Raw genomic sequence first — 25,212 nt, forward strand, 5'->3', positions numbered from 1 at the left:
GAATATCTTGTTGCCCTTGTATAAAACCACAGTACGCCCACATCTTGAACACCGTGTGGGCCCCTCATCTCAAAAGAGATATATTGGCATGAGAAAAGGTTCAGAAAAGGGCAACTAAAATGACTAGGGGTTTGGAGCAGGTCCCATGTGGAGAGAGATTAAAGAGCCTAGGACTTTTCAGCTTAGAAAAGAGAAGACTAAGGGGGGGTATGATAGAGGTAGATAAAGTGATGAGCGGTCTGCAGAAAGTGAACAAGGATAAATTATTTACTTATTCCCAGAACATCAGAGCTAGAGGACACCAAATGAAATGAATGGGCAGCAGGTTCAAAATCAATAACAGGAAGTTCTTCTTCACACAGCGCACAGTCAACCTGAGGAACTCCTCGCCAGAGGAGGCTGTGACAGCCAGATCTGTAACATGGTTTGAAAAACAGCTCGATAAATTCATGGAGGTTCTGTCCATTAATGGCCATGAGCCAGGCTGGGTAAGGAATGATGTCCCTTGCCTCTGTCAGAGGCTGGAGATGGATGGCAGGAGAGAGAGCGTTAACTGTTCAGTTCATTCCCTCTGGGGCACCTGGTATTGGCCACTGTCAGCAGACAGGCTACTGGGCGAGATGGGCCTTTGGTCTGACCCAGTCTGGCCGTTCTTATATTCTGAGCTAGGTGTTAAGTGCAGAGCAGGCCTCGGGGGGGGGCAGGGGGGAGGTTCCCTGGAGCTGGCTGGAAACACAGGGGCTGAGAGATTGGCTGGAAGCTCCGCATGTGTGAGGCACAGAGCCAAGAAAAGCAGTAGGGAGTGTGACCCTGGCGGGACGCAGGCAGACAGACAGAGGTTGCTGCAGGCCCAGGGTCCCCTGGAAGGACAGATGTGGGGTTCTGAGTGAGGGAACTGCCGGCTGCTGTTGGTTTCTACAGGAATGCGCGGATATTGTATGTAACTAATAGAGTTTGCACCAAAGAAATACCTGACTCCTATGTCAGTGTCTCCTGCCAGGGGAGGAACCTCGCAAGGGCCCAGACACTGGCTGAGGTCAAAGGAGCCCTGGTACAACCTGAGTGGGAATCTCGACCCATGGTAGTAGGTGGGAACATTTGCACGAGCCCCAGGTGTAAAGTGCCTGAGTAGAGAAGCAGATGCTGCTCACTGAGTTCATTATGTGCAGCTCTGTGCACTGAGCAGTCCCCACTGGCCCTGCTCCCTGAGCTATCACACTTCTCCCCAGAGCCAGTCCAACCCACGGATGGATCCCTGGCTCCTCTTCCCCCCAGCAGCACCAGCCCACGCAGGGACTATGGGCTAATATTGGCCCCGGAGAAAGAAAACCACTGGGAAGATCTGGAGGAGCTGGACTGGGGTTCGGTGGGGTGGGGGATGGGCAGGACTGTTCTGTTCCCTTCGGCGTACGGAGCTGTGCACCTGTGAACCCCAAGGCTCTCGGTCAGCTCGCAGCTGGTGCTGTGCGGGGGCTGGGCTGTAACCCTTAGACTGCGCTGTCATAAAGCTTGGCTCACTTGCTATAAACTTTCCCTTCAGCTCAGGGGTTGCTGCTGATTGGTGAGTTGCTGCAGGTTTCATGCCTCGTCACCAGCTGCCTGTGACCTTAGCCCAGGGAGTGCCTGCAGCCCGGCTGGTACCGGTGGTGTTGGGATGTTCAGCCAGACACAGCCAAGTTAGGGCCCCTCCGCACACAGTGTCGCTGAGGTAACTTAGTGGGGCTAGTTTCCACCGTTAGCCATTTCAGTGCAGGCCTGGGGGTGGCTGCGGACGCCCTCACTGCCAGCTAAGAATCTCCTAGTTCAATTGAGGGCACCTGGACACAGCCCCTGGGAGGCGATTCCCAGCTCGGTACTGGTACCTGCGCTGACACTGCAGGAGTGAGCACGCTGCCAAGAGCAGGGAGGCCACAGCAACACGTGGGCAGCGTGGGGGGACACTAGGGTACAATCCAGCCCCACCCAAACCCCAACACTCACTGCGCAGACACAGCCTGAGTTTAACTGTTTGTGTCCTGCCCCCCTTCTCCTTTCATTCCCTTTCTACGTCTTTACACCTGCTGCTCCCATGCCCATGTCCTTCTCCTGCCTCCTTTGCTTGTCTTTCTGCAGCTCCTCCCCCGGCCTCTCCTTTCTCCTCACCTCATTCTGTACCTCTGCCCCTGGCAGGAGAACAGGCACCGCCCATTATCAGCAAACCTGTTCCTCGTGCGAAGAGAAGAGAAGCCCAGAGTCCTCACCAGCCATGGCCGCTGCGACTCCTGTATGGGAAATCCAAGAGGAAACCAAGTGTCCCATCTGCCTGGAGTATCTCACAGACCCCGTGAGCACAGAGTGTGGGCACAACTTCTGCCGAGGCTGCATCACTCAGTACTGTGAGACGTGGGTAGAGCTGGGCTCTGACTCTTTGTACTGCCCCAGCTGCAGAGCCCGAATCCAGGGAGGGGCTCTCCGGAATAACTACCAGCTCGCAAATATCGTGGAGAAAGTCAAACACCTGGATTTCAAACCTGGAACTGAGAATCCCTGTGAGAGACACGGCAAAGGCCTGGACCTGTTCTGCGAGGAGGACGGGGAAGCCGTGTGTGTGGTTTGCTGGAGGTCCCCCGAGCACAGCTCTCACACGGTGCTGGGCCTGGACGAGGCTGCGCAGAAGTACAAGGTAGGACACGCTCTGGGTGTGGGTTAATTCCATCTGTCCCTTTTCAGACTCAGTCTCTCAGAGCCCCTGAAACTCCCGGTGCCCCAGATTTCCTCCTCTGATCTCTTGTTCCACTGACATCTCTGTCCTGCAGGCGCCTTCCTCTTGTCTGATGCACAGAACCCTGGCCACTGACACTACCCCAGACAGTCCTTAGGGAGAGGTGCGCACAGAGGTGACAGTAAGCCGGTGCACCCTGGTCTGCCACCCCAGTCAGAGCTGGTTTCAGGGGCGCTGCACTGCAGGAGGAGGAGGAGCCCACATCAAGCTGGGTTACACAACTCTGGCCCTCCCTTTTCCTGGGACCTCCCTCTTTAAATACCCCTCTGGAAACCACCCCCCGACTCATGCAGCCAGTGAAGCAGGTCTTTGCCCGTGAAAGCTCGTGCTCCAAAATATCTGTCAGTGTCGAAGGTGCCCCAGGACTTGTTGTTGTTCTCAAAGATACAGACTAACACGGCTCCTCTCTGATGCTGGACACGTAGGTGTGGCTCACTCTCCCACGCAGGGTCACTTGAACCACATACACAGAGAGCAAATGAGTCTCCCCCCACAGCCTTAGCTAAGCGGGAGGTGGCTTTTAGCTCAAACTGCAGAGGCTCAGGCACTAAGCTCCAGAGATCACTGGTTCAGATCTGCCTGTGGGAAGTTACAAGTGGGGGTTCACCTGGGTTGTCCCTGGGTCTCTGATGCTCAAGATGCTCTTCTCCAGCTAGTGGAAACGTGTAACCCACACACACACCCGGGAGTGTTTTCATGTCTGGAACACCAGTCCTGGAACTTTTCCTTGCAACAAGGCCTGTTGCCAACTTCGTCCACAGATCTATTCTGGAGATACCATCACTGGGCCTAACCAGGTTATTCACAGAACCACGGGCACATTCTCATGTTCCTCAACTAACGTCATATCTGCCATCATGTGCCAACAATGCCCAGATGCTTTGTATATTGGACAGATTTCAAACTCTCAGACAAAGAATAAATAGACATAAAACAGACATAAGAACACTCCTGATTCACAAACCTGTCAGCCAGCACTTTAATGGAACGGGCCGTTCTGTTAATGACCTGAAAGTCTGTGTTTTACTGAAGAGGAATTTTCACAACACTTTGGAAATAGAGGCTGCTGAACTCTCTTTTGTATTCAAATTCGACACATTGACACGTGGTTTGAACCGGGATGCGAATTTTCTGGGTCATTAGGGGGGCTCTTTTTCATATTTGGCTTTATCTAATTCTTGACTCCCAACTCCCCCCCACACTTCTGCCCCTCTGCTTTCTGATTTGCTCACCTTGATAATATTTTTCTGATTTGTCAACCTTGATTACTATTTTTGGTTCTCTGTGCCTTAAATATTGAGTCTGTTCTGGCCTGGCCACTCCCAGTCTCTGTTTAATCCTTGGTTGATGGAGTCAAATTTGTAAATGAATTGCAGCTCAGATATTTCTCTCTCCATTTTATTTTTGACATTTTTTTTGTTCTAGGACTGCTGCTTTTAAATCTGTTACTGAGTGTCTAGGGAGATTGAGTTGTTCTCCTGCAGGTTTGTGTATGTTACTATTCCTGATGTCTGATTTATATCCATTTATTCTTTACACAGAGACTGTCCAGTTTGGCCAATGTAAATTGCAGTGGGGCATTGTTGGCACATGATGGCATGTATTATATTAGTAGATGTGCAGGTAAAGGAGCCCTTGATGGCGTGGTTGATGTTAAGTCCTGTGACGATATCGCTGGTGTAGATATGTGAGCTGAGTTGGCAGCGAGGTTTGTTGCAGGGATTGGTTCCAGGTTTAGAGTGACTGTGTTGTGGTCTGTAGTTGCTGGTGAGAGTTTGTTTAAGGTTGGCAGGCTGTCTGCATGCAAAGGGGGTTGCAGATCACTGATGATGTGTTGGAGAGGCTTTAGTTGGGGCTGCACGTGATGGCCAGTGGTGTTCTCTTGTTTCCTTGCGAGGCCTCTCTTGTAGCAGGTGGCTTCTAGGTACCCGTCTGGCTCTGTCAATCTGTCTCCTTATTTCCTTAGACGGGTATTGTAGTTTGATACTCTGTCACTTGTCACCATGCAAGGCACTGCATTTAGCCATATTGAGTGGAAATCCATCAACCTCATGAAAAACTTGCAAGGATACAGACAGACATCATCTTCCCCTCCAAATGCAAACAGAAGGACATCACACCAAAAGGACTGAAGGTGAAAAACCCACTGAAATCAACATACTGCACAGATTACAGTGAGAGATTGTGCCACACATTCTCTAAGAAACTGAGGAACCACCTGATCAGCATCCTGTACAGCAAACAGGAAAACATCAACAGAGAGCTCTCAAATCTGGAGACCCTCATAAAAGAGTAACCTTCCCCACAAACCTCCACATGGCTGGACTTCACTGAAACAAGACAGGAGACTTACAATGCACATTTCTCTTCTCTACAGAAGAAAAAGGACTGTAAACTATCTAAACTCCTCCTTTCCATATGGGCCACAACAGGGGTACCCTTAACTCACCCAGCAGTATTGTCAATCCATCCAACTACACACTCAGCCCAGCACAAGAATATGCACTTTCTTGGGGACTCTCCCACTGCCCCACTACTTCCACAAACTTGATACAGTTCTGTGGTGATCTGGAATCCTACTTTTGCCGTCTCTGACTCGGGGAATGCTTCCAACATGACACTGAACAGCGCAGTGACCCACAGGTACCCTCCCACCTACGGTACAAGAAAAAGAATTCCTCATGGACTCCCCCGATGGTCAAAATGACAAACTGGACCGATACATAGAATGCTTCCGCCGGCGTGCACAGGCAGAAATTGTGGAAAAGCGGCATCTCTTACCCCATCACCTCAGCCTTGCAGAACACAACGCCATCAGCAGCCTCAGAAACAACTCTGACATTGTCATCCAAGAGGCGGACAAGGGAGGCGCTGCTGTCGTCATGAATAGGACAGACTGCCAAAAGGAGGCTGCCAGGCAATGCTCCAACACCACATTCTACAGGCCTCTGTCCGAGGATCCCACTGAGGAGTACACAAAGAAACTACAGCATCTGCTCCAGACTCTCCCTATAAAAACACAGGAACAAATCTACACAGACACATCCCTTGAACCCAAACCAGGTTTATTCTACCTGCTACCCAAGATCCACAAACCTGGGAATCCTGGACACCCCATCATCTCAGGCATTGGCACCCTCACCACAGGATTGTCTGGATATGTGGACTCTCTACTTAGACCCTATGCTACCAGCACTCCCAGCTTTCTTCAAGACACCACTGACTTCCTCAGGAAACTACAGTCCACTGGTGACCATCCTGAAAACACCATCCTAACCACCGTGGATGTAGAGGCCCTTTACACCAATATCCCACATGAAGATGGACTCCAAGCTGTTAGGAACATTATCCCTGATGAGACCATGGCACAAATGGTGGCAGAGCTTTGTGACCTTGTCCTCACCCACAACTATTTCAGATTTGAGGACAATTTATACCTTCAAATCAGTGGCACTGCTGTGGGTACCCGCATGGCCCCACAGTTTGCCAACATTTTTATGGCTCACCTGGAACAACGCTTTCTCAGTTCTCGTCCTCTAGTGCCCCTCCTCTACGTGCGCTACACTGATGACGTCTTCATCATCTGGACCCATTGGAGGGAGGCTCTTGAAGAGATCCATCGTGATTTCAACAGTTCTCATCCCACCATCAACCTTAGCATGGACCAGTCCACACAAGAGATCCATTTCCTGGACACTGCTGTGCACGTAAGCGATGGTCACATAAATACCCCCCTATACCGAAAACCCACAGGTCTCTATGCTTATCTACATGCCTCCAGCTTCCATCCAGGGCACACCACACGATCCATTGTATACAGCCCGGCACTAAGGTACAACCGCATTTGCTCCGATCCGTCAGACAGAGACAAACATCTACAAGACCTTTACCAAGCTCTCCTGAAACTACAATACCCATGTAAGGAAGTGAGGAATCACATTGATAGAGCCAGACGGGTACACAGAAGCCACCTGCTACAAGACAGGCCTCGCAAGGAAAACAAGAGAACACCACTGACCATCACATACAGCCCCCAACTAAGGCCTCTCCAGTGCATCCTCAGTGATGTGCAACCCATCCTGAACAATGATCCTTCACTCTCACAGACCTTGCGGGGGCAGGCCTGTCCTTGCCTACAGACAGCCGGCCAACCTTAAACAAATCCTCACCAGCAACTATAGACCACAACACAGTCACTCTAAGCCTAGAACCAATCCCTGCAACAAACCTCACTGCCAACTCTGCTCACATATGTACACCAGCAATATCATCACAGGACCTAACATCAACCATGCCATCAGGGGCTCCTTTACCTGCACATCTACTAATATAATATATGCCATCATGTGCCAGCAATACCCCACTGCAATTTGCATTGGCCAAACTGAACAGTCTCTATGTAAAAGAATAAATGGACACAGATCAGACACCAGGAACAGTAACATACACAAACCTGCAGGAGAGCACTTCAATCTCCCTGGACACTCAGTAACAGATTTAAAAGCAGCAGTCCTACAACAAAAAATATTTCAAAAATAAAATGGAGAGAGAAACTTTCCGTGTGTCAGTGTCTCCTGTCACTGAATGACGATTCCCTGACGCCCGATTGTCTGAGCCCCCAAATATTTCCCACAACTGTGAAACGGAGGAAAAAATATTTAAAAAATACTTACGGACCTTTATTCTGTGCAGCTGAGAACCTTTTACTCCTTAAATAATAAAAAACGATGACAAAGAAACACCAGTGTTCCCCTCCAAACAGACCAGTGAATTCTGCCCAGACTGGCGGCCCCCTTAGACACAGCCCCTGCCCCTGCCCTGCCGCCACAGGGGGAGGCTGATGTCCGCGGGAAGCCTCTGTGAGCACAGGTGAGGGGAGGTAGCACTCCAGAGATGCGCTGCTCCCACCACATCCCCACCACAACTTTAACTGCTAAATGGGTGTCCCCTGCCCCTCCCAGCCCCTCTGGGTGGCCTCCCTGCCTCCTCTGTGCTTTAAATACTGAGTCTGTTCCAGTCTGGCTATGGGCTGAAGAAGTGGGTCTGTCCCACGAAAGCTCATCACCTATAAATTATGCTGTTAGTCTTTCAAGTGCTACTGGACTGCTTCTTTATACCCCTGTCAGTGACTTGCCACACCTGAAACTGGCTCTCGTCGCCCCTTTCCCACAACAGCCTCCAGGGCTCTGATTTCAGTCAGGGCCTGTTAGTCTGTTTCAGCCACAACAAGGAGGAGGCTGCAGCACCTGGAAGACTAACAGATTTATTCCAGCTGCCCATGAGTGCTTAGGCCAGTCAATGAGCTCGTGGGAGTCCCAGGGACCCAGTGTCACCGGTGAGCTCCTCCCAGCCTAGCAAACAGCCTGAGTCAGATCCAGGAAGGGAAACACCCACTCGCTGCAGCACATGAGCCTGTTCCTGAGCTCAGGGAAGTGAAACTCACCCTGTTCCCAGCCCAGAGGGAGCCATGGCTGCAGGGAGCCCCCTGCAAAGTCTCCAGGAAGAAGCCACATGTCCCGTCTGTCTGGAATCAGGGAGGGAGCCGTGTTAGTCTGTAGCTCCGAGAACAACAACAAAGTCTTGTGGCACCTTATAGAGTAACAGATATACTGGAGCATGAGCTTTCGTGGGCAAAGACCTGCTTATCAGGTGCATCTGATGAAGTGGGTCTTTGCCCATGAAAGCTTATTCTCTAAAATATCTGTTAGTCTATAAGGTGCCACAAGACTTTTTGTTGTTCTTGTCTGTCTGGAGTTCTTTAAGGACCCAGTGATTACAGAGTGTGGGCACAACTTCTGCCGAGCCTGCATCAGCCAGTGCTGGGAGGGACCTGACCCAGCCGCCTCCTGCCCTCAGTGCAGAGAGACTGTGCAGCAGAGACACCTCCGGCCCAACAGGCAGCTGGCCAATGTTATAGAAATAGCCAAACGGCTGAGTTTGCAGGCAGCGAAGGGAGCAGGCGGGGACGGGGTGTGTGGGGAGCACCAGGAGGCTCTGAAGCTGTTCTGTGAAGAGGATCAAACCCCCATCTGTGTGATCTGCAGAGAGTCCTGGGCTCACTGCGCTCACACTGTGGTTCCCATCCAGGAGGCTGCCCAGGAGTACAAGGTACAGAGCTGCTGTCCAGGCTGATGGGTAATAACTTTGCGTTTTACTGACAAGTCAATGGCACCATTCCGGTGTGTGCAGCCTTCAGGGCCTGAAAGTTGCTGTACAAATTAGTGATGCTCCAGTCTGGCAAAAAGGCAACAAAGGAAGTTTTTAAGTTTGTCTTTGTGAGGGACACCCCTCCCCCCTGTGCTGTATGGAAAATGGGCTGTGACTGTAAATCTGTATAACTTAGAGATACTTTGAACAAAAGATGGTTTGTAACCGATTACATTTAATGTTCTGACCTGCTGAGTGTGTAATTGTTGTGAGTAGTTGGAAATACGCCGTGTGTGCTTGTTCAGAGTTAGAGATGCTAATAACAGCCATTGCTGGAGATTCTGGGGTTAGTTTTCCTCATGACTGAGCAATTAACCTGAGGGCTTGTAAATGACTTTTTGTTCTGTAGCTTTGGGAGGTGGCTGGGTTAAAGACATGTAACTCTGCCACCTGGTACCGACCTCCATTTTGGGGGGATGCTTAACGAATGCCTGTGGGGGAGGAGTGGGGAGAGAGGGAACCTATTTAAGCAAGAGGCATTTTTCAGCCAGTGTTTGGGCCAGCTTCACTTTTTGCTTCTAGCCTGCCTTCGAAGTTGCCCGACATCCCCTGAGGCTACGTCTGCTCTTACTGGGAATGTCGGCGGCTGCTACGCAACTGACCATGTCTACACTAGCCCCAAACTTCGAAATGGCCATGTAAATGGCCATTTCGAACTTTACTAATGAAGCGCTGAAATACATATTCAGCGCCTCATTAGCATGAGGGCGCCCGCGGCACTTCAAAATTGACGCGGCTCGCCCTGACGGGGCTCCTTTTCGAAAGGACCCCGCCTACTTCGAAGTCCCCTTATTCCTCTGAGCAGATAGGAATAAGGGGACTTCGAAGTAGGCGGGGTCCTTTCGAAAAGGAGCCCCGTCTGGACGAGCTGCGTCAATTTCCAAGTGCCGTGGCCGCCCTCATGCTAATAAGGCGCTGAATATGTATTTCAGCGCTTCATTAGTAAACTTCGAAATGGCCATTTACATGGCCATTTCGAAGTTTGGGGCTAGTGTAGACATGGCCCTTTAGTTACACCAATTCTGTACCTAAAATCAATTCTGCAGCCATCAGCATTGGTCCCTGTCCTCACTGCTGAACATCGATGAGAGCGCTCCTGTGGTCGGCATTCCTTAATCTGTGCTCATAGGAATAAGGGGCTTTGAAGTAGCCAGGGTCCTTTTGAAAAGGAGCCCTATCTGGACGAGCTGCATCAATTTCAAAGTGCCGCAGCCACCCGCATGCTAATGAGGCACTGAATATGTATTTCAGCGCTTCATTAGTAAATTTCGAAATGGCCATTTGCATGGCCATTTCGAAGTTTTTTGCTAGTGTAGATGTAGCCACTGAGTCAGTTTCAAAATCTAAAGAGGGAGGAAGTCAGTGAAAGTTGTTTGTTTTTGGTGGAGTTAATGTTTTAAGTTAAATGCCCTGTTAGACCAGACTAGCAAGCTTTGCAGTGTGGACACAAGGGTTTGTGGGATCTGCCTCCCACCCATAAAGGGGCTTTTCTGGAAAACAAACAAACAAAACCAAAACCAGTGTGAGCAAGTCCTAAGAAACAGAGAACATTACTGGAGACCCAGGCTGGGATGAGATTCTTTTTGATCTAAAGATTTTACCTGCTATGAAGGCAGCTGTGACGCTATGAGGCCCATCTCACCAGCACTGAGCAGTGAAGAGGAGCAGCGGTTGGGAGGGAAAGACGCGCTGCTGAAGGCCCCAGGCCCAGCAGGGAGAGGAGGTTCCCACTGGGAGGCTGAACTCCTGCGCAGTTCCACGAGGGGTTAAACTCAGATGCTGCGGCCAGCACTAGAGGAGGTCACTGGGCTGAACGCTGTGTGGGCCTGAGGTGCCCTCAGCCCACCCACGACAGGGCTCAGATGGAGCAGCTGATTCACCCCCATGTGACTCCAGTGCCCTGGAATGTGCTGCACCACTCAGCAATCTGCAAGTACCCACACAGCTTGGGCAGAACTCAGATCTCTCGCAAATTACTAAAAAGCCCTAATGTGAATTGGTAACACGTCTGGCTGTGACCAGCCCTGGGGCTGCATTAATAACGTGTCCTCTCCTGGGGAGTATTGACCTCACAAAGATTAACAGTTATCTTGAGTTCTGCGCCATCCCTCTCTCAACCGAAAGTAAAACCTCCCAAATCCTTCCTGTTTCCTCAGGGAAAAATCCAGGCACATTTGAAGACTCTGAGAGAAGAGAGAGAAAAGCTGCTGGGACTGAAAGGCACAAGAGAGGGGAAAAGCCAGGAGTACCTGGTAGGTGCCCCCTGTTATGAACCATCAGGGCTGGCAGAGGGAGGTCTGTTTGGAGGCAGACTCCTGTGTGGCCTTGGTGAAGGAGGGCTAGTGAGTGTCTCTGTGATCGGGGATTGGTGGGTTAGAGCCGTGTGAAGACAAGCCCTGAGCTTCCATTGCAGTTAGAGTGTAAATGGCTCAGGGCAGGGATTTTCCCTCCCTAGGTTCTGTGCAGGGCCCCACACACCTGAGGGCAGATCTCATCTGGGGCCTGCGGAAGCTGCTGGGGTGCCATTAACAACAATAAACCCTGTGATAGAACTGGTAATAACAGCCACAGCCTGTAACTCGCCCTTCTCCAGCCTGAAGACAGCTCTCTCCCCAGCACACCCCGGTCTAGCCCAGCAGTTCCCGGCCTTTCCCAGACAGGGACCCATGTGACAATTCAGGAAGACTTGGTGACCCCCGGCAATTCAGACACGGGGGTGGGGTAACGATGGGCAGCGCCGTAACCAGCTAATTTTGCACCTGAATATAAAACGCTTTAAACGACTTTATTCTGTGCAGCTGTGAAAGTTTACCCCATATAAAATTGTGCCCCTTCATGTGGAGATTCATAATAGTTATTTCACAGAACAGGGGAATACATGAATAAAATATTATTATTTTTATTAATAATATTATTAATAAAATAATAACAGTACAGTTACTCTAGTTAACCAGAGCTGTGGTGGTAGAAAAACACTCGTCCCCAAACCCCTCCCCCCGGCTTAAGCCCCACGCTCAGGGGGAAGGGGAGTCACGCTCAGGGGCTAGAGGGGGCCGGGGAGTCACACTCAGGGGCTAGGAGTCACTCAGGGCTGGAGGGGCCTCGGGGAGTCACAGAGGCTCCTGACCCCCGCAGCTGGAATCTGGCTGAGGTGTGGACTCCGGCCAGCAGCGCCATCCACGGGAACCCCGGCCAGGTGTGAGGGAGACCCCAACTGCCACGGCTGGAAGCTGGACGGGGCACGGAGCCCTGACCACCTCTGAGCCCCAGTTCCAGGCTTCAGCCTTCCAACCCTCAACCCCGTCCTCCCCCTCCACCACCTGCCTCACCTCAGCTGGCCGCTGCTCCTTTGGTTCCCCAGATCTCTGCCCTATTCCTGTTTCACACGCAAGAGGGCAGGTCCCTGCCCTGCAGGGCTGAAATGGTAGAACTTAATTGAATGGGTTGGTTAACTGCCCAATGGTGACTCCTTTTCAAACGTGATAGGTTGGGAAACCCTGGTCTGGCCCTTGTGCCTTTCGCACAAATCCTCCCCAAGGGAACTGGCTGTCCCCAGGCAGTGCTGCCTGCTGTGTCTGCTCATTTTGTTCAAACACGTTTGCTTCTTCTTTGTCCACTTGCATCTCTGTCGGTGCGGTGCTGAGCCCGGCCTCCTGCTGCTCGGGGTCTGAACTTCCACAGCCCGTGAATGACAGAATGTGCTAACATGGCAGCCTTGGCAACCTCCCTTTCAGAGACAACTGGGAACAAAGGGGGAAACCGCGAGAGACTCTTCTGCCTTGTGTGCACAGAACAGAGTCAAAAGTCAGATATCAGGATTTTCAAAGACGTTCTCCCTCCTGCGCACTCAGCTCCCCATGACAGGGCCCAGGCTCCACACATGTCCCTGACCAGCCCTTCCCCTGTCTTCCTGCAGAGACAGACACAAAGGGAGAGGCAGAAAATCGTGTGGGAATTCCAGCAGCTGCGTCAGTTCCTGGAGGAACAAGAGCGACTCCTGCTGGCCCAGCTGGAGAAGCTGGAGGTGGAGATTGTGAGGCTCCAGAATGACAATGTCCGTGAACTCTCTGCGCAGATTTCCCGTCTCAGTGAGCTGATGGGTGAGCTGGAGGGGAAGTGTCAGAAGCCAGCGAGTGAATTCCTGCAGGTGAGACTGAGGGAGAGACAGAGACTCTGTGTGTGCCCCAGGGCTGGAGATCCCAGAGAAAAAAATAAGTTGGTGCTTTGCACCCACCAGCCACAGCTCCTCCACTTCTCCCTGCACGTCCTGCCAGCCACAGTCAGCTGGGGGGAGGAAAGGATCAGGTCCAGGGTGTGCTGGGGGACGGGGATGGGCACAGGTGGGGAAGAGGAAGTGTGGGGGCAGGAAGAGGTGGGGCAAAGTGTGGCACTGAAAGAGGGGGTGGAGTGGGAGTGGGGTTCTGCATCCCCTGGGAGAAGTGGAAGCTGGTGCCGATGGTTACAAACATCCCAGCTCCCCACACAGGGAAGGGAGACTCCTGAATCATAAGCTCTGGGGTCCAGCAGTTGGAGGTGTCGAGTTACATACACAGAGCTATTAGAGATGGTAAAGCCCCATTAGCTCAGGGAATCCAAGGCCCTGGGGCCAGGGCAGGGCCCCTCTTCCCTAGATTTGCAAACTCCCTTCCCTGGGATCCCCTGTGTGTGTTGTGTGGGACTGAGATTCTTTTCTCTCCTTCCCCTGTAGGATGTCAGAAGCACCTTGAGCAGGTACGTGGCTCTCACTCCCCTCACACCTCACCTTGTTGGGAAAAACCTCGGAGAAGATGTTTGCATCAAATCTCCCCTGGGCTCTACAGTGAGATGTTAGGGGAGGGTCAGATCTAAGCTACAAATATCCCTGATCATCTCCAGCCTGAGGGTCTCACCCTTGCACAGAGTTTACAATTATCCCCTCAATGACAAAGTCTGACCTCAAGTATTTCCTAGAGGTGTCACCTCCCTGGGGGACTGGCTGCCCCAGGACTATGAGGCTGGAACATCGGCTTGTCACTGCTGGGCACTGGCTGAATTGGTGTCTGAGTCTAGTTCCTAGTGGGCAGATTTGTACAGCACTTCCACTGGCAGCATCCTGTCCCTCAGAGCCTGGAGGCCACGGAGTGAATGGGCCATGGAGACGCAATTCCCCTTTTGTCCCCAGAGCTGGTCTCTCCAGGCCGTAGTTCTAGAATCTGAATGGGGCCTGCGAGGGGAATGTTGCAGGGCCCTGGGCTGTGCTGCACCTGCTCTCAGGCTGGGAGAGGCCGAGGGATTCTAACTCCCAGCCCCTCAGAGCAGAGACTCACTGGCAAGAACTGAAGAACCGAGTCACTAAATGCCGTATCACCATCTGACGTTGTTTCTGTCCAGGTGTGAGAAGGGGAAGTTCCAGCCGCCAGCGGAGATTTCCCCTGAACTGGAAGGACAAGTCAGTGGTTTCTCCCTGAAAACTGTTGCTCTCTCCGAGACTCTGAGCAAGTTCAAAGGTACCTAGAAAGGACCTAGGAGGGGAAAGGGAGTTTAGCGTCTGGGACAATGGAATGCAAAAGGCTCTGTTCACTTGGTTCACAATTAGGTTGTGCTTCTATTAAATTGCTGGGTGAGAATGGCAAAAATGTAGGGTCCACCACACTCTGATTGATTAATTAAAAATCTTATTTGTTCCAAAGTATCTTGTGCCATTAGAGTTACCATTAGAGACAGAGAGACAGTGGTGTTAGTCTGTATTCTATCAAAACAAAACAATAGTCATGTAGCACTTTAAAGGCTAACAAAATAATTAATGAGGTGATGAGCTTTTGTGGGAGAGACCCACTTCTTCAGACCATAGCCTTGCCAGAACAGACTCAATATATGAGGTCCAAAAATTGTTATCAACGTTGACAAGTCAGAATAATTGTTATCCAGGTTGGTAAATCAAAAGAGCAGAGGGACGGTGGGGTGTGTGCGTGTGTAAGGTTGGGAAGTTAAGAGTTAGGTAAAATATCGAAGTATGTAAAATAGTCCTTGTAATGGGTCAGGTAATTGCTGTCACTGTTCAAACCATCTGTTAATGTGTCAAATTTGAATATGAATTTGAATTTGAATTGCTAAGTGAGGAGGGAGAAACAGTTACAGGAAATGGCAGAGATACTTAATGACTTCTTTGTTTTGGTCTTCAGGGGGAAGTCTGAAGAAGGAATGCCTAATGTAGTGAATGCTAATGAGAAAGGGGTGGCTTTAGAAGATAAAATAAAAAAAGAACAAGTTAAAAATCACTTAGAAAAGTTAGATATCTGCAAGTCAGCAGTGCCTGATGAAATGCATCCTAGAATACTCAAGGACCTGATAGAGGAGGTATCTGAGCCTTTAGCCATCATCTTAGGAAAATCATGGGAGACAGGAGAGATTCCAGAAGACTGGAAAAAGGCAAATATAGTGCCCATTTATAAAAAGGGGAATAAGAACAATGCAGGAAACTACAGACCAGTCTGTTTAAATTCTGTGCCAGGAAAGATAATTGAACAAGTAATTAAGGAAAACATCTGGAAAGTGGAAAGGTGATAAGGAACAGCCAACATGGATTTGTAAAAAACAAATCACGTCAAACCAATCTGATAGCTTTCTTTGATAGGATAACAAGCCTTGTGGTTAAGGGAGAAGCAGTGGATGTGGTATACCTAGACTTTAGGAAGGCATTTGATACGGTCTCACATGATATTCTTATCAATAAACGAGGCAAATACAACTTAGATGGGGCTACAATAAGGTGGGTACAAAACTGGCTGGATAACCCTAATCAGAGAGTATTTATTAATGGTTCTCAACCCTGCTGGAAAGGTATAACAAGTGGGGTTCTGTACGGGTCTGTTTTGGGACCGGTTCTGTTCAATATCTTTTTCAACAATTTAGATATTGGTGTAGAAAATACGCTTATTAAGTTTGCAGAAGATACCAAGCTAGGAGGGGTTGCAACTGCTTTGGAGGATAGGGTCAAAATTCAAAATGATCTGGACAAATTGGAGAAATGGTCTGAGGTAAACAGGATGAAGTTTAATAATCAAATGCAAAATGCTCCACTTAGGAAGGAGCAATCAGTTTCACACATACAGAATGGGGAGAGACTGTCTAGGAAGGAGTATGGCAGAAAGGGATCTAGGGGTTATTGTGGACCACAAGCTAAATGTGAGTCAACAGTGTGATGCTGTTGCAAAGAAAGCAAACGTGATTCTGGGATGCATGAACAGGTGTGTTGTGAGCAGGACACGAGGAGTCATTCTTATGTTCTACTCTGAGCTGGTTAGGCCTCAGTTGGGGAATTTTGTCCAGTTCTGGGCACCACATTTCAAGAAAGATGTGGAGAAATCAGAGAGGGTCCAGAAAAGAGCAACAAGAATGATCAAAGGTCTAGAGAACATGACCTATGAAGGAAGACTGAAAGAATTGGGCTTGTTTAGTTTGGAAAAGAGAAGATTGGGTGGGGGGACAGGATAGAAGATTTTAGGTATCTAAAAGGGTGTCATAAGGAGGATTGATAAAAATTGTTCTGCTTTACCTCTGAGGATAGAACAAGAGGCAATGGGCTTAAACTACAGCAAGGGAGGTTGAGGTTGGACATTAGGAAAAAGTTCCTAACTGTCAAGGTGGTCAAACACTGGAATAAATTGCCTAGGGAGGTGGTAGAATCTCCATCTCTGGAGATACTTAAGAACAGGTTCGATAAATGTCTATCGGGAGTGGCTTAGGCAGTACTTGGTCCTGCCATGAGGGCAGGGGGCTGGACTCAATGACCTTTCAAGGTCCCTTCCAGTCCTAGTGTTCTACGATTCTATGAATGTTAGTTCTGAGCATTCCCTCTGCAGGCAGTTTTTTAAGTCCCTTTTCAGTAGAACACAAACTTTCAGGTCTTTAACAGGATGACCCACTCCATTAAAGTGCTGGCTGATGGGTTTGTGTATTTGGAGTTGTTTGATGTCTGTTCTATGTCCATTCATTCTTTGTGGAAGAGTGTTTGCAGTCTGTCCTATATACATAGTGTTTGGGCATTGTTGGCACATGAGGGCATATATGATGTTAGTTGAGGAACAGAAGAATGTGCCTGTGATTCTGTAATTAACGTGGTTAGGTCCAGTGGTGGTATCTCCAGAACAGATATGTGGAGAAAGTTGGCAATGGGGCTTGTTGCACAGAAAAGTTCCAGAATTACTATTATTGTGGTATAGACTGTGGTTGCTGCTGAGAATTCTCATAAGGTAGGGAGGTCGTCCATAGGAAAGAACAAGCCTGTCACCTAGGGCCTTCTGGAGAGTGGCATCCTGATTTAGGATAGGTTGTAGATCTTTAATGATGTGTTGCAGGGGGTTGGAATTGGGGGCTGTAGGTAATGACAAGGGGGCTGTGTTTACACTACAAACATAACTTCGAAGTTGCTGACTTCAAAGTTAAGCATCTACACACACCCTGCTTCAAAGTTAAACTTCGAAACTTGGGCACTACTCAATTCCCAGGAATGGAGTAAGGACTTTGAAGGAAGGGAAAAATGTGTGTAGACTCTCTGCTGGCTACTTCAATGCAGTGCCTAACTTTGAAGTTAACTTCAAAGTTAGTTCTTAGTGTAGATGCACCTGTGGTGTTCAGTTTTTGGCTTTTTTGGGCCTGTCTTGGAGGGGTTGGTTTCTGGGTATTCATCTGGCCTTGTCGATTTGTTTATTATTTCTCCCGGTGGGTAATTCAGGTTTCTGAATGTTTGGTGGAGATCTTGGAGTTTTCGGTTTCTGTCAGTAGGATCAGAGCAGATATGACTGTATCTCAGAGCTTGACTGTAAATGATGGATTGTGTCATGTTACCACTAGAGTGAGAAATGACAGACACTTGGACAGAAATACTTCCCAGTTCCTTTCTCCTGGGGCATAGGCAGGTCATGCTGCATTTCCGCTCTGATGCTCTAACTAACCCTATGATAGCTGAAATGTTCTGTACATCCCGATTGTAACTTCACTAGCAGATTCACCCAGCACTGCTCAGGTCCTTAACTCAATTCGGGGTTGTTTGACAAGAAGTGGAAAAGTCCATCCTTCATTGAAATAGTTGTGTTTTTCAAAATTACAATGTTGTTTTGATGAAGTTAATTTTTATTCTAGATTTAAAAAAAAAAAAATTACCACATTTCCACTGAATTTTTTAGTACGTTTTATAGAGGGGAATTTCATGAAATGTATATTTATTTTTTGTTGCTTTAAATTCTCTTTTTCTTCACTGTGTTAACAAAAAAGAGGCAGCAAAGTTAATGTGGTTTCCAGTAACATTTTCTTTTAGTTTTCAAACCTTAAGCATTGATTTAGGTGTGTTGAAACAGAACATTCTTCTAAATTTCTGGAAGGTTTATTAAGAAACAAGTCTATTCAAGGTTCATCCTAAATTTTTGTGGCTTGTCTTGGTTCAGTCTCTTTCAACATTTACTCAGTTGTGTTAATTTTAAGGACTGTCCTTGATTAGCTGATCCTGTTTGGTTTTATGAGAAGAAATCCCATTCCAGGCACATCTCATTTTCCTGACGCAACCAAACACTTATATTGCTTTAAGTTCTGATAAGAAGAATCCATATACTGAATTTGGAGGTCAAATTTGGAGACAAAGAGACAAACTCTCTAAAATATGTAATAGAATCGTAAAACTGGAAGGAACCTCAAGAGGTCGTTGAGTCCAGTTCCCTGCCCTCTTGGCAGGACCAAGATGTAGGGAGTGCTTTAGATCGATTTCATAGCAAAAGCTGAGTTGAAAAACAGGTAGAGCAATAGAATCACAGAGCTTAAGACCAGAAGGGAGCACTGAATGCTTTTGTCTAATGTTCTGAAGAGGATGTTGAGTTCTCTGTCTTCATTTTTTTATTAATGACAGAGAAATGAAATGAAATGAAGCGTAAGAAAAGGGAAATGCCGAACAAACACATGCATCTATATTATATATAACTTATTTCTCTTCTATTTCAGACAAACTAAATGAAGAAACAAGTAAGTGCCATTCTCCTTCCTCTGAGAAGGTTTTGTAAAAAAATTAGATCCTCCTGAGGGGAGGTTTTTGCATTAAATTTATCTTGTTCCAAACAAATCCCTTTTCTGTTTGTTTGCGGACGTACTTTTTTATTATTTCTTTTCTGTTTGGAGCTGTGAGTTGTTTTTCATGTTACTTTGCAAAATGTGGGGAATGACTAAACCAGATTAATTTTCCACAGAAAACTAATCTGAACAACCGATGGTCACTGCAGTAGCAGAGACACAGAGCGTAAGGCCAGAAGGGTCGACGAGATCCTCTAGTCAAGTGATCCCCAAACAGTGGGACCCACCTTCCTAGGGGTACATGGAGGAATGTTTGGGAGGCCCAGGCCAGCCCACATGGGGGTGCAGAGGGAGCACTTCCTGCTCCCACTCTGCCCCCAGCCCAGCTCCCATCCCAGTCACAGCTCCACTCTGCCCTCAGTGCAGCTCCTTCCCCAGTTGTAGCTCTGCTCCTTCCCCGGCTCCGCTTTCAGCCCAAACTCCTCTGCAGAGCCAGTTGTTCAGCAGTGGGGGGAAGGGCACAGACCCGTTCCATTACTGGAAAGGGGAGGGCAGGGGTTGGACAGGAAAACCCAAACACAACCTGTCCAGTCTGAGCTCCTTCAGGGGAGAGTGTGTGGAAATAATTCCTCAGTCGGAACTGCTGTGGTGGTGATAAAGGGAAATAAAAACATTACAAGTGGGAAACCCCTAACGTGTGTGTGTCTCTTTCATCTTTAGGCAAACCGCATATGGGAATCGGTAAGTGTCATTCTCCTTCCACTGACAAGAAATGTTTGTCCCAAATCAGATCCTCCTGCAGGAGCTTCTTTCATTTGTGTGGAAGTTTTCCGTTTTCAATGTCACTTTTATGATTTTGTTGCGATATGAGACATTGGCTGTTCATTTACCTGCTTTGCTTTTTGGAGGGATTTGTGCAACTTGTTAAGATGGGGGAAACTCTCAGGTGGAACACGGTCAGGGGCAGTTGTTTTATATCTCTCTGCTGAAGTGGCCTGTCACCTCCCTGTTCTTTCCTTCCCCTTCTCCCCTCTGAAGAAAGCCATGAGCTCTGCAGTGGCCCAACCCTGATGGGGTGACAGGGACTGTGTCTGTGGGTGACCGCTGCTGCAGACACAAGCAGAGGGACGGAGCCTGAATCAGAGCCAGGGGCTCTCCTGGGGCCAGTAGACACCCCTGGGAGCTCCTGTGACCAGAGCTGGGAACTTTGTTCTTTTTGGCTGTCTGCATCCACCATGTTCCCAGCCTGCGCCTGTCTCTGGTACACAGGGCATCACTTTCCTCCCATCACCAGCATGTCCCTCTCCCTCTTTCAACCAGCCGCTGTTCTACACTCCCCCTCCCCCTGCAATGGGTAATTAGCCACCAGAAGAAAGGGGCCCAAGCCCAGAGGCCCTGGCTGGTTGTGGAGCCCAGGAAAAATGAGTATCTGTACCGCTGGGCCAGCTCTGCCTGCTGCCCACCCAGCACTCCAGCCAGGGAGCACAGTCAGGATAAGGGAGCTGCCCAGTCTCCAGCTGGAGCACTGGGTCGGTGGAGTGGGACCTGCCCTGTGCCCTGACCCCATTCCCGTGACAGAAGCATGAGAAATTGAGGGACAGCAGGTGGGAAGGGGACGCCCCCCACATGTTCAGGCCCAGGGCCCCACAGAAACCTAATCTCCCTTCTCCCCACCACACTCTGAGCTTCTGTCTTATTCCACCATCAAACCCCTTCCCCAGTCTTAACCCCTCCCTCCCTGCCTCAGGCTAATGGACTCTTCTGCTGCTGAGCTGTGATATTCAGGGCAGGATCTATCCTGGTCGCGTGTGGCCTGTTATTCCCTGAGCTGTGACATTTCCCAGCAGGCCGGGTGCAGTGGGGAGGCCCCAGAGCAAAGTCCAGCCCAGGGGCAGCTGGGCACAGGGAGATTTAAGGTGTTAGGGGGAGGGGAGCTCTGCCAATGGTCACTGAGTTGGACCATCTGCCAGGGCTCCCAGAGTCTCTGGTCCCTCCCCAGGGAGAGGTGGGGGCAGGAGGGGAAAGATCCTAAGCCCCAGGCCTGGCCCAGCCCATCCTTTCACCCTGTCCCTGACCCGTCCCTGCCTGTGAGTGACTCTCCCCAGCCCTGGGCTGAGATCTCAGAGCTGTCGGGCTCAGCCTGGGGGAAGGAGATTCCCCGAGTCACTCTCCAGCTGGGCCCGATTCTGTCACTGACCCATCAAACCCTCCCCCTGGGCTGAGCTCTGCCCCTCACGCTCTGATTCTCTCTCCCCTGCAGCCCGTGTGACTCTGGATCCAGACACGGCTCATCCCGACCTCGTCCTGTCTGAGGGTGGGAAAAGTGTGAGATGGGAATGTACACAGCAGCGACTGCCCGACAACCCAGAGAGATTCGACGCTGAGCTCTGTGTGCTGGGCTGTGAGGGGTTCACCTCGGGGAGACATTGCTGGGAGGTGGAGGTGGGGGATGGGCAATGCTGGGCTGTGGGGGTGGCCAGAGAGGCTGTGAGCAGGAAGGGACTGATCAGCCTCAGCCCCGAGGGAGGGATCTGGGCTGTGCGGTGGTGGGGGGATCAGTTCCAGGCTCTCACCTCCCCTCGCACCCACCTGCCCCTGAGCCGGGCCCCCCGCAGGATCCGGGTGTGTCTGGACTGTGACCAGGGGCAGGTGACATTTATCGATGCTGAGGCCCCGATCTTCACTTTCCCGCCGGGCTCCTTCCCTGGGGAGAGAATCCGGCCCTGGCTGGGGGTGTGGGATAACAGATCTCAGCTCCGACTGTGTCCCTGAAATCAGCCTCTCTAGCCTCAGTCTCTGTGAACTTGGAGGACTCCCATCTACTAGCTCCTGTCTCAGCTCTATGACCCCTGAATGCCCATTCTCCTCCCTCCCTGTGGCCACCAGGGACAGGATGGGGAGAGCGATGAGCCCCTCGGGCTGGCAGAGGGGCCCTGAGGGGCAGATATGGGGCTGGGCAGGGGCAAAACTAAGAGCCGGGCTGGGGGGGAAAAGGGGGGTAGGACACAATTAAGTAACGAGGGTTGCTAGGGGGAGGAGCTGGATGTGATTCCATCTGTGTCCTAAGATCTCACTGGGGTCTGTCAGGTATTAACAGTAAATAAAGCAGGAAAGACAATTCTGATGTGTTTGTTGATTTTTCATTTCCCAGCATCAGTTGCTGGGGGCAGAGTGGTGGGTTTGGTTCCCTGCTCAGTTGGGTCCCCCCAGCCCCAACAGGGAACAGACCGGCACGTCCCTGTGCAGAGGTGGGACATTACTGGAGTGTAAAATGAACGTGCAAAATATGATTGCAACCGCTCTTCTCGGCTTGTACCAAATCTGCCAACTAGGCCAAGGGAGACGTCTGGTGATTTGCTGAATCTCTTTATTCGGCTCAGATGTTTGTATCATTGTTACCTGTGGAGTTACAAGTATTGGCTCTGGGATTCCATTTGAAATTTTAAATTTCTGGGAGTGCACAATGGGAGGTGTGGGGATGACCTATTGTGAGAGGGGCCTGAGCCCCGGGAAACAGTATGTGACAGAGACAGGCCCTTATCAGATTCCAGTGCCCAGCTGAGGGGTTTGGCTGTGGCCCTGTAACCCATGAGACAGGCAATGGCACGTTGCCCAACAAGGCCATGGACAGGTGACCTGCTCAGGTGACTGGCACCTTTTTGCCTGTGATTCCACACAGGAGGGAACAGTGGAATTCCCTCCACCTGGGCCAGGGTATAAGAGTCCCCTGAGCTGAACTAGCCCAGAAGGATTGCTGCCCCCTCCTAACAAAGGATGTACTGCAGAGACGTGTGAGGGAGCAGCCTGTTCCACCACTGCTGTGAGCCGGCCTCCAGCACTGTGTGGTCGGTGTGTGTCATTCAGTTGCTTCAACAATTTCACGCCCTCCCTGTGTTTCCTTCTTCCTTTCTGTCACTAAACCTTTAGATGTTAGATTCTGAAGGATGGGCCCAGCTGTTCTCTGGTAAGAGCTGAGGTGCACATTGACCCGGGGATGGGGATGGGCTTTTGGCAGTGGAAGAACCTCTGTGGATTTGGTGAGATGAGTTTTCATAACCTGTCCCCTGTGTACGGTGTGGTCCGGCTGTGGCACAAGGGAAGCTCGAGTGTGCAAGGGAATTGCTTGTGTGACGTCTTGCTGGCCAGTGTGGGGACAGAAGTGCTCTGTGTGACGGGTTTAGTGCCTTGTCGTGCAGGGCCCCCGCTCTGGGGCTGTCAGTAGCCCTGTTTTCAGCAATTTGCCCTGATTCGGCTCTCTCAGCAGTGCCCAGAAACCCTCCAATGTTCCACCTTGTACTGGGCTGATCCCTGATCCCTGCAGCCCTCCTGCCCCCACTGACGGTGGGAGCTGCAGAGCTGGAGTTCCAGTCCCTGAGGTTCCCCCCACTTCCCACTTAGGAGGCAGGGAGCTGCAGCGCTGAATGCTCAAGTCCTGGCAACCCCTGTGGGGCTGAAAGCAGGAGCCCAGGGGCTGAAGTCCCAGCCCTTCATCCTCACCCAAAACTGAAGCTGGGCTTGACAGGAAGTGCAGGGCTCCCATTCCCCAATGCATGGGAACCCCCTGCCCAAAAGAATTCTGCGGTCTCTCCCTGTTTCAGTCTCACACCCACCCCCAGGGAGAGTCAATTTCCCCTGCACCGGCTTGTCACCTCTCCCCCATCTGACCTTCCCCAGCTCTGAGCATGCCACCCTATTGCCCTTTCCCTCCGTTCGATCCCGAGTCCCTGTGAGGCTGGCTCCTTCTCCCAACAGGTCTATGGGGCTGCTTGTAGAGGTCTCCAGTGAGTCCCCTTTCAAACCACTTCTGAAAATGTTAACATCATAAGAACAGCCACACTGGGTCAGACCACAGGCCCATCAAGCCCAGTATCCTGTCTTCCGACAGTGGCGAATGCCAGGTGCCCCAGGGGGAATGAATAGAACAGGCCACCATCAAGTGATCAACTCCCTGTCACCCATTTCCAGCTTCTTGCCAACAAAGGCTAGGGACACCGTCCATGCCCATCCTGGTTAACAGCCATTAAGGGACCTGTCCCCCAGGAATGTATCTAGTTCTTTTTTGAACTCTATTATAGTCTTGGCCTTCAACATTCTCCAGCAAGGAGTTCCACAGGTTAACTGTGTGCTGTGTGAAAAAATAGTTCCTATTGTTTCTTTTAAACCTGCTGCCTATAAATTTCATTTGGTGACACCTAGTTCTTGTGTTGGGAGGAGGAAATAACAATTCCTTATCTATTTTCTCCACACCAGTCATGATTTTGTAGACCTCTATCATATCCCCCCTTAATCGTCTTTTTTCCAAGCTAAAAAGTCCCTATCTTATTAATCTCTCCTCATATGGCAGATGCTCCATAGCCCTAATCATTTTTGTTGCCCTTTTCTGAACTTTTTCCAAGTCCAATATATCTTTTTTTTGAGATGGGGCGACCACATCTGTACCTGGTATTCCAGACACGGGCGCACCATGGATTTATATAAAGATAATATGACATCTTCTGTCTTATTATCCATTCCTTTCTTAACGATTCCCAACATTGTGTTAGCTTTTTTGACTGCCGCTGCACGCTGAGTGGATGTCTTCAGTGAACTATCCACAATGACTCCAAGATCTCTTTCTTGAGTGGTAACAGCTAAGTCAGAGCCCATCATTTTATACATGTCGTTGGGACGCTATTCCAAAGTGCATTACTTTGCATTTATCAACATTGAATTTCATCTCCCATTTTGTTGCCCAATTTATTAAGATCTTTTTGTAGCTCTTCACTGTCTGTTTGGGACTCAACTATTTGGAGGAGTTTTGTGTCACTTGCAAATTTTGCCACCTCACTGTTTAGCCCTTCTTCCAGATCATTTATAAATATGTTGAATAGGACTGGTCCCAGCACAGACCCCTGGGGGACACCACTATTTACCTCTCTCCATTCTGAAAAATGATCATTTATGCCTACCCTTTGTTTCTGATCTTTTAACCAGTTACCAGTCCAAGAGACGACCTTCCCTCTTATCCATGACAGTTAACTTTGCTTAACAGCCTTTGGTGAGGGACATTGTCAAAGGCTTTCTGAAAATCTAAGTACTCTACAGCCACAGGATCCCCCTGTCCACATGCTTGTTGACCCTTTCAAAGAAATCTAGGAGATTGGTGAGGCACGACTTCCCTTTACAAAAGCCGTGTTGACTCTTCTCCAACAATTATGTTCATCAATGTG

General features: G+C 49.8%; 1 protein-coding gene across 1 annotated transcript; it reads left to right on the top strand.

The window, feature by feature from the left end:
* The first annotated feature begins 430 nt into the window (after positions 1-430).
* LOC142024816 (tripartite motif-containing protein 10-like) lies at positions 431-21,979 on the top strand. Its single transcript, XM_075017073.1, has 10 exons — positions 431-488; positions 1,541-1,708; positions 2,170-2,662; positions 11,125-11,220; positions 12,885-13,115; positions 13,677-13,699; positions 14,339-14,454; positions 18,938-18,958; positions 19,724-19,744; positions 21,264-21,979. The coding sequence occupies exons 2-10, from the start codon at positions 1,581-1,583 to the stop codon at positions 21,773-21,775; spliced, it is 1,641 nt and encodes a 546-aa protein (XP_074873174.1). The 5' UTR covers positions 431-488; positions 1,541-1,580; the 3' UTR covers positions 21,776-21,979.
* The last annotated feature ends 3,233 nt before the right edge of the window (positions 21,980-25,212 follow it).

The sequence above is a fragment of the Carettochelys insculpta genome, chromosome 22, assembly GCF_033958435.1.
Source record: "Carettochelys insculpta isolate YL-2023 chromosome 22, ASM3395843v1, whole genome shotgun sequence".
Lineage (NCBI taxonomy): Eukaryota > Metazoa > Chordata > Testudines > Carettochelyidae > Carettochelys > Carettochelys insculpta.

Coding starts and splice junctions, on each gene's coding strand:
- LOC142024816 (XM_075017073.1), top strand. CDS start 1,581: ATGCCTCGTCACCAGCTGCCTGTGACCTTAGCCCAGGGAGTGCCTGCA. Junction 1,709..2,169: donor CCGCACACAGTGTCGCTGAG/GTAACTTAGTGG, acceptor TGCCCCTGGCAG/GAGAACAGGCACCGCCCATT. Junction 19,745..21,263: donor CAAACCGCATATGGGAATCG/GTAAGTGTCATT, acceptor TCTCCCCTGCAG/CCCGTGTGACTCTGGATCCA.